Here is an 8111-nt window from a genome sequence, read left to right as displayed (position 1 = left end):
CTTACTTTCCATTGGCCTTGTACACCCCATTGCTAGATTCACTGGACAGGGAAATCTTTATATCTGAAGGCTCCATGTTCCAGATGTCCCTGGCGTATTCCTTAATTGTTCGGTCACTGGAGAACTTCCCCGAGGCAGCTATGTTTTTGAGCACCATCATGTTCCAGGCCTTTGGATTCTGTAAACAGCACAGACATATATGGCCCAGGGCCTGACTGCCCCCTGAGCTTTACAACAAACATCAGGCCAAGCACAGTGTAGCCCGTGTCAGGGAGAAAATGTCAGGAGTAAATTGCTGTGAATCATAAATACATTTGTTTCACAGTTGAAAGCTAAATAGGACAGACTGCTTTCCTCCTGTTTAGAGTATCAATTTCTCTTAAGAATGAAAAAGATGTATTTTTCATTTTCAGAGAAACCATGGATATAAATTACCTAATTGATAACTTTTGCATATAGTTACAATGTCTTGGCACAGAAATCATATTTCCTGTGCTTTATATGGAAAAAGATAACTTTCCTTTAAACTACAGGGGAAAGGAAGGGACACTAACATTCATTATCTGCTAGATAACAGGTCAAGAGATTGAACCTGTGGCTCACAAAGTTTGAAAAGCACTATACTAGGATGCTAGCTCTCAGGCACACAATCCAAAGAGGGACTTGACTGACCTACTTCTCTTCCTGTTCTTTTCTGAAGGTAGGTGCCCCAGTACATTATACTGTACCTCAAATACTCTGTTGGGGCTTCAAAACAGGATCAATTAAAGCTTCATCTAATAAAATATGTAATAACCAAATCCCATAATTTCTTATACAAATGAGGATATAAGAAAGTATTTATTTTATAGCCTCGTGATTTTGTAAAGAACTCTAGGCATTCATTGAAAACAACCAGAACACTATTCAAAACCAATAGCAATGCATTCATTGTAACCCTTAAGAAAAAACAAACCCTAAAACTACCATCATTCCTTATGGTACTGCAGAAAAGAACCTGAAATTAGTTTGTTCACATTCTGGAAACGTACTGTGGTATGAGAATAAAAGCTTCCTCTCTTCACTTTCTTTGTATTGTTGAGGCTCAGAAGACACTCTCACGTAGTTGGGAAGTCTGCTCACTAAGCCTCAACAATACAATTATTGTTAAGAGTAAAAACTGCAATTTGCACTAACGAACAATAATGACTGAACCAAATACTTGGCTTCTAGATGGGCATCCTTTGGATGAGGGCCATCATTTTAACAGAAGAGACCCATTGTGCAAATTCAACATTCACATTTGTGCTTGGCCTGGACCACATTTTCCTTTCCTGCTCTGTTTTATTTCTGTTTCTTTCCCCCTGCAGTCTCTCTACAGACAAGCATGGGTTGAAATAAAGAGGAGAGAGCTAGATGTGGCCATTTTCCTTTCTCTGTCTGTGCGTTCTTGAAGGCTGCCTGTGGCTGCTCTCTCCAGTGCTCAGGGAGCAGGGAGGGAGCCACGAAGTGTAACTCTAGTACTGCCCCTGCTTGCTTATGGCCATTAACTTGAATTTACTCTGGTTGGTCCACTTTTGGGGAACTGGCTATGACTGTACCAGAAGATAAGGGCTATGAAGCAGCATGAGCCTTGAATGATCCTATTTGAAAACCTCAATGGGATACCTGTGATGACTGGAGGAACCACCCTGTTACCTGCTTTGGGAAAGGAATAGAAAGACACATTAGTGAAGGGTGTCTCTGTTGGATGTAGTTACTGATGTGTCCAAAGGGCAGGAGGTGGTGAGTTTTTGGATCCTCGCTGTTCTGCTGTATGCTTTTTTAAGTTGGAGGGCAAGAATAGACTATGGGGACATGCCCAGAAGGCTGAACAACATCGACCTCAAGAGACCCATCCTAGAGTCTTGGCACAGAGCCAACCCCTCCTGTATCTGTTCTTCAGTGGTGTCTGCAATTCACTAAAAAGTCCTTTCTATCAGAAATAATCAATCTTCCATGTGTTTACTAAATGCACCCAGAGGTCTGGGCTGTTTGATAAAGATGTACATGGCTCTGACCTTTCCTACCTTTCCTTCTTTTATACAAGTATAGCTTTTCTTGTTCTTACTTTAAAAAGAAATTCAAACATGAAATTTTTAAAGAATAGGTGGTCAGTGTTTATCTCAATACACTAAGAGTCAGCCTTAGAACTGTTTAAGCAGGTTTTAAAGCACTGAGGCTGACCCCTCCCACTACTAGGTCAGCGTCTCTCGGAAGGGGGCTGGCACCTGTAGTTAATAAGCCACCTTGGTGCTTCTGATGCACTAACCTTGAGGGGAGGCAGGGAGGGGCCTTGACTGTCCACGCTGGGGTCTCCATGCCCAGCGCAGTGCCAGCCATGGAGGAGGCCCCAGTGCCTCTCCACTGAATAAATGAGTGGGTGCAATGACTATTAATTTGTCTTTATATCCTCAGTTTCCAGGACATGGCTGGTGCACAATAAATATGAAATTATTTGTGATTTTGTTTTTACTTGGATGTTAAAAAATTTACTATGGCTACTGAAACGTCAAGTCCCAACCTCTGCCTAAACTTGGGAAAAGTCAAGCTTTGATTTGAACAGCCTAGACAGTTATCTCACTCCCTTTTTTGAATGGTCACTGGGGCCCTGTTATTAAGATTTAATACAAAGAAACAAAATGTTAATTAACCATAGTATACTGGTTTGCTTTATGTCTTATCAATGTACTCACCATGTATAGCTGACTGACTTTTTCTTGACACTTGACGTATGCTTCATAGTCTGCAAACACTTTAAACCTGGATTGTTTTTTTTTTGATTGAAAGGAAAGATCAAAATAACACAATGCTTTGTTAACAGATATGTGTTATGATTCCATTTAAAATCCTCCTTCACTTAATGTCAGGCATGGCTGGTTTACCAAACTCATATTTCTAGTCAGAAGAATTTTAAACAGCCCTCAATCTTTTTATGGTTCTTCCCACATGTATGAATGTGATCATATAGATACATTTGAGAGTGGTGCACACCAGTGGAAGGAGAAACAGAATACCAGACTGTGTGTCTTATTCCTAAAGTTCCCTAGCAATCCTAGCATTGTCAGTGCAGGGTTTTTTTTTTTGTTTTTTTTTTTTGTTTTTAATATTTTTTTAACATTTATTTTATTTTATTTTATTTATTTTATTTTTTTTTTGCATTTTTCTGAAGCTGGAAACAGGGAGAGACAGTCAGACAGACTCCCGCATGCGCCCGACCGGGATCCACCCGGCACGCCCACCAGGGGGCGACGCTCTGCCCACCAGGGGGCGATGCTCTGCCCATCCTGGGCGTCGCCATGTTGCGACCCTCCTGGGTGTCGCCATGTTGCGACCAGAGCCACTCTAGCGCCTGGGGCAGAGGCCACAGAGCCATCCCCAGCGCCCGGGCCATCTTTGCTCCAATGGAGCCTTGGCTGCGGGAGGGGAAGAGAGAGACAGAGAGGAAGGCGTGGCGGAGGGGTGGAGAAGCAAATGGGCGCTTCTCCTATGTGCCCTGGCCGGGAATCGAACCCGGGTCCTCCGCACGCTAGGCCGACGCTCTACCGCTGAGCCAACCGGCCAGGGCCTTAACATTTATTTTATTTTATTTTATTTATTTATTCATTTTCGAGAGGAGAGGGAGAGACAGAGAGAGAGAAGGGGGAGGGTGGAGCTGGAAGCATCAACTCCCATATGTGCCTTGACCAGGCAAGCCCAGGGTTTCGAACCAGCGACCTCAGCATTTCTAGGTCGATGCTTTGTCCACTGCGCCACCACAGGTCAGGCGCAGGGTTTTTTTTTTTGTATTTTTTTCGAAGTGAGAAGTGGGGTGGCAGACAGACAGACTCCCGCATGCACCTGACCTGGATCCACCCGGCATGCCCACCAGGGGGCGATGCTCTGCCCATCTGGGGCGTTGCTCCGTTGCAACTGGAGCCATTCTAGTGCCTGAGGCAGAGGCCATGGAGCCATCCTCAGCACCTGGGCCAACTTTGCTCCAATGGAGCCTTGGTTGCAGGAGGGGAAGAGAGAGATAGAAAGGAGAGGGGGAGTGGTGGAGAAGCAAATGGGCACTTCTCCTGTGTGCCCTGGCTGGAATTGAACCAGGGACTTCCACACACCAGGCTGATGTTCTACCACTGAGCCAACTGGCCAGGGCCCAGATTTAATTTTTCTTTCCAAGCCTAGGTTAGTTTATCAGATCACAGATCTCTGCCCATCTACAGAGTTGGGTTGTAGTTAGCTTAAGATGTTCTTGTTTCCTTTTCACAGCCCAAATAACATCATCTTCTTGGGAGAACTCACCTGTCATGATAAAAGAGCATGTTGATCAAGTCTTTGAAGAGGTCAGGCTGCTTGGGAGAATAGAAGCCATTGTCAATCTGGTCAATAGCCAGCTTCAGCTCTGGAAGGGCCTCGTAATATTCTTTTGCCTTGTACCTGTGGGGTGAGAGTGTGATAGAAAAAGGTTATGTTAGTGTTTGTGGTTAACACACTAGATACCACATCAGCTATGAAGAATGCATTCAGAAATACTAGCATTTATAGAAGTCATTATAAAGTTCAATATGGGTATCAATATTTGACTATATCCTGACATTATTTTTCCCATTTAAATTTGATTAGTTCCTTGTAAAGGAAGACACTGATAGTACATAAAAATATTCTAGTCAGCCCTGGCCGGTTGGCTCAGTGGTAGAGCGTTGGCCTGGCATGCAGAAGCCCGGGTTCGATTCCCAGCCAGGGCACACAGGAGAAGCAGCCCATCTGCTTCTCTACCCCTCCCCCTCTCCTTCCTCTCTGTCTCTCTCTTCTCCTCCTGCAGCCGAGGCTCCATTGGAGCAAAGATGGCCCGGGCGCTGGGGATGGCTCCTTGGCCTCTGCCCCAGGCGCTAGAGTGGCTCTGGTCGCAACAGAGCGACGCCCCGGAGGGGCACAACATCGCCCCCTGGTGGGTGTGCCGGATGGATCCCGGTCGGGCGCATGTGGGAGTCTGTCTGACTGTCTCTCCCCGTTTCTAGCTTCAGAAAAATACAAAAAAAAAAAAAAAAAAAAAAAAAATTCTAGTCATAGAGTGATCCTCTAATCTGGTAAAATACAACTAAGATTCATTTCAAAGCAGACTATATGGCCCTAAACAGCACTGTGTTAAGCGACCCAGTTGCTTTTGGACCCACAGATCCCTAAATTTGTTACTGGTGAGTTAAAATTTACTTCCAAGGGTCAGGGACTATACCCAACACCCTCCAAATTTTGTGATTCCTGTCCAGCACTCTTGATTTCTTGTTTGAATCCAGTTAATAAACCTATCCACATATTTTTTTTTAGAGAGAGAGTCAGAGAGAGGGATAAATAGGGACAGAAAGACAGGAACGGAGAGAAATGAGAAATATCAATCATTAGTTTTTCGTTGCCACACTTTAGCTGTTCATTGATTGCTTTCTCATATGTGCCTTGACAGTGGGCCTTTAGCAGACCGAGTGACCCCTTGCTCGAGCCAGTGACCTTGGGTTCAAGCTGGTGAGCTTTGCTCAAACCAGATGAGCCCGCGCTCAAGCTGGCGACCTCAGGGTCTTGAACCTGGGTCCTCCGCATCCCAGTCTGACACTCTATCCACTGTGCCACTGCCTGGTCAGGCTAAACCTATCCACATATTAAAGGCAAAAGCATTCCTGGGTGCTTCTGTACATCCATACCTATTCTCTCCCATATTTTAAAGATTTTATTCATTGATTTTAGAGAGAGAATATAGAGAGAGAAAGGGGGGGAGAGGAGCAGGAAGGATCTACTTAGAGTAGTTGCTTCCTGCATGTGCCTTGACTGGGCAAGCCTGGGGTTTTAACCTTGACCTCAGCATTCCAGGTCAATGCTTTATCCACTGCAGTCTCCCACATTTCAATCATTTCTTTGCAATCTTAAAGGAGGACTAGATGGTTTGAATTATAGGCAAAAACTTCAACTAAAAGCTGGTTCATCTTTTGATCAAAGTAAAACCCACAGTATGCAGAGGAGTGACTAGCTCATCAGGACAACTCTGCAATGGCTGATAGCAGAGAGCAACGGCCCTGTGCGCCGGGGCCCACGCCCCTTTACGTTCACCTGCTGGGTTTCCTAAGACTACTCTGTGCCCAGGAGGCTCCTCTGACTCCGGGGAGATGTCTGCTGCCCATTTCATGTGACTTGGCCTCAATGGGATACCAGGGGGGGCAGGTCCCCTCCTCTCCTGGGAGAGCTGCTCTCTCACCCTTTCCTGTCCAAAGCAGCCACATCATCGACTCTCATGCCAAAGATGAACATGTTCTCTTCCCCGGCTTCCTCTGCCATTTCCACGTTGGCCCCATCCATGGTCCCGATGGTCAGGGCCCCGTTCAGCATGAACTTCATGTTGCCTGTCCCTGAAGCCTCAGTGCCTGCGGTGGAAATCTGCTCGGACAGATCCGTGGCTGGAATGACTGCAAGCCAAGCAGGCATGTTAAAACGAGCGATTCTGTCTCTCTGGATCTACTTGCACTATATCCAAGGATGTATTCAGCTAGCCTGTCCTGATCACTGAAGGAGTTCCTGCCATCAAGATAAACATTCAAATGGGGAAGGACAGAAGCACTCTTCCCCTTGGGCAACTATTTTGTCCATTTATGATGTGCTATCTTGGTGGTTACAGCCACAGTGCTAAATAACGATGTGCTTATACTAATGTTTCTTGGTCTATAAACTTCAGAGCATCTACTGACTGTTATAAAGTGACACATTTCTCCATTTTCTTACTTTCAATTTTTGTTGTGGTTTTCTTATTGTTTTTCTTTATAATTTTAAATAACATATTGAAACTTCTCTTTCCTGAGCCTTAAAATTCAGAATCCCTCCTGACCCTTTTTTTGCAACCTGAGGAAATTGGATGGTCTTCATTTCTCACTCTTCTCCCACCTCCTTCCACCTTCACTGCAGGGGAATCAGCCACAGGCAGCTGAGGTGCGTCTGGGGCCAGGCACTAGATACCACGCCTCTGACCTTTCAGCCTGATTCATACACAAACTAGTGCTGCCTACCCTCCCCACCCCCTTTGATTATAAAGGTTGGGACTAATTTTCTGCTGCAGTTTGAGAGCTTATTTGCAAATTAGATAAATCCTCATTTGCATCCAGAGGGACCTGGCTCTGCTTTGTGTAGCTATTTCTTAAACAGTAACATCAGAGGACCCACAAACACCTCAAAAAGAGAAAGATCCCTTTTCAACTTGGAAAACGGGTGAATACACAGTTGGCAATTGAATGTGGATGGTGCTCTGTGGGCACGTGATGCAAATAAGCAAAGGTCCCGGTGGCAGAGAAAGGGATGCTGGCTCCTTGCCACGAGGGCTATCACCACGTGGGAGCTCAAGGCTTGATCTCAGAGTGCCCATCTGGGCACATCTAAGCCTTGTGCTCTGGGAGCCTGATGTCTGTCATTCCCTGTGGCCACATGAACCAACGACAGCCCTTCCTGGAAGGGACCAGAGGATTATCTGGGAACTGGGGAACTGGTGTCCTATTGCAAAGCTGCTGGGAACTGTAGACCTTTCCTTTCTTTTGTAGAGCACAGTCTGCACTTTACCAAAACCTCAGGGCCTCCTCCACCCCTCAGCTCTGACCAGCTGGGAGGAAAATGCTCTTGCAAGTGTATACTGTGATGCTGTGACAGGTATACTGTGAATTGACTCTAGGAACAGCTATCTCATTGTTAGCTGGATCTCTTTAAAAGCTCTTAGCTTAGGCTCCTATTCTGCCCGAGAGTGACATCTTCGAACCCAAGTTACTGGCTCCCTGAGCTCAGCTGCCCCATTTTTCCATATCTTACACTCTTTCCTTAGAATTTGCCCTGGCTCAAATGGTTTGCAACAAAGGCACTACCTTTTTCAGCAAGAGACACTCTGTAGTTCTCCAAGAAGATGACTTTCAACTTGTTTCCAACCATGGGGTCGTTGTTCACCACATCTGCCACGGATGTGATCAGCTTTATGATCATTTTGGCCATGTGATATCCTGGGGCAGCCTTGGGGAAGAAGGTCGCACACGCTGACAGAATGCAGCCACGAGGAAGTGGAGAAATGGCAAGAGATCAGAGCCCCCACAACC

General features: G+C 45.6%; 1 protein-coding gene across 2 annotated transcripts in view; it reads right to left on the bottom strand.

Moving 5' to 3' along the window:
• The window catches only part of PYGL (glycogen phosphorylase L), a 46281-nt gene that overhangs the window by 6103 nt on the left and 32067 nt on the right, over nucleotides 1–8111 (bottom strand). For both annotated transcript variants that reach the window (XR_010731479.1, XM_066278435.1), the window contains exons 16-20: nucleotides 7887–8028; nucleotides 6245–6452; nucleotides 4306–4440; nucleotides 2715–2781; nucleotides 6–178 (exon numbers count right to left, since the gene is read on the bottom strand). Coding sequence is in view for 1 of the 2 variants with exons in the window: in XM_066278435.1 (XP_066134532.1) it covers nucleotides 6–178; nucleotides 2715–2781; nucleotides 4306–4440; nucleotides 6245–6452; nucleotides 7887–8028 (725 nt within the window). In the remaining variant the exon portion in view is untranslated. The remainder of the gene's footprint in view (nucleotides 1–5; nucleotides 179–2714; nucleotides 2782–4305; nucleotides 4441–6244; nucleotides 6453–7886; nucleotides 8029–8111) is intronic.

Source organism: Saccopteryx bilineata, chromosome 4 (assembly GCF_036850765.1).
Source record: "Saccopteryx bilineata isolate mSacBil1 chromosome 4, mSacBil1_pri_phased_curated, whole genome shotgun sequence".
Taxonomy (NCBI): Eukaryota; Metazoa; Chordata; class Mammalia; order Chiroptera; family Emballonuridae; genus Saccopteryx; species Saccopteryx bilineata.
The sequence above is the reverse complement of the archived record's forward strand: the minus strand, read 5'-3'. Positions and strand labels throughout refer to the sequence as shown.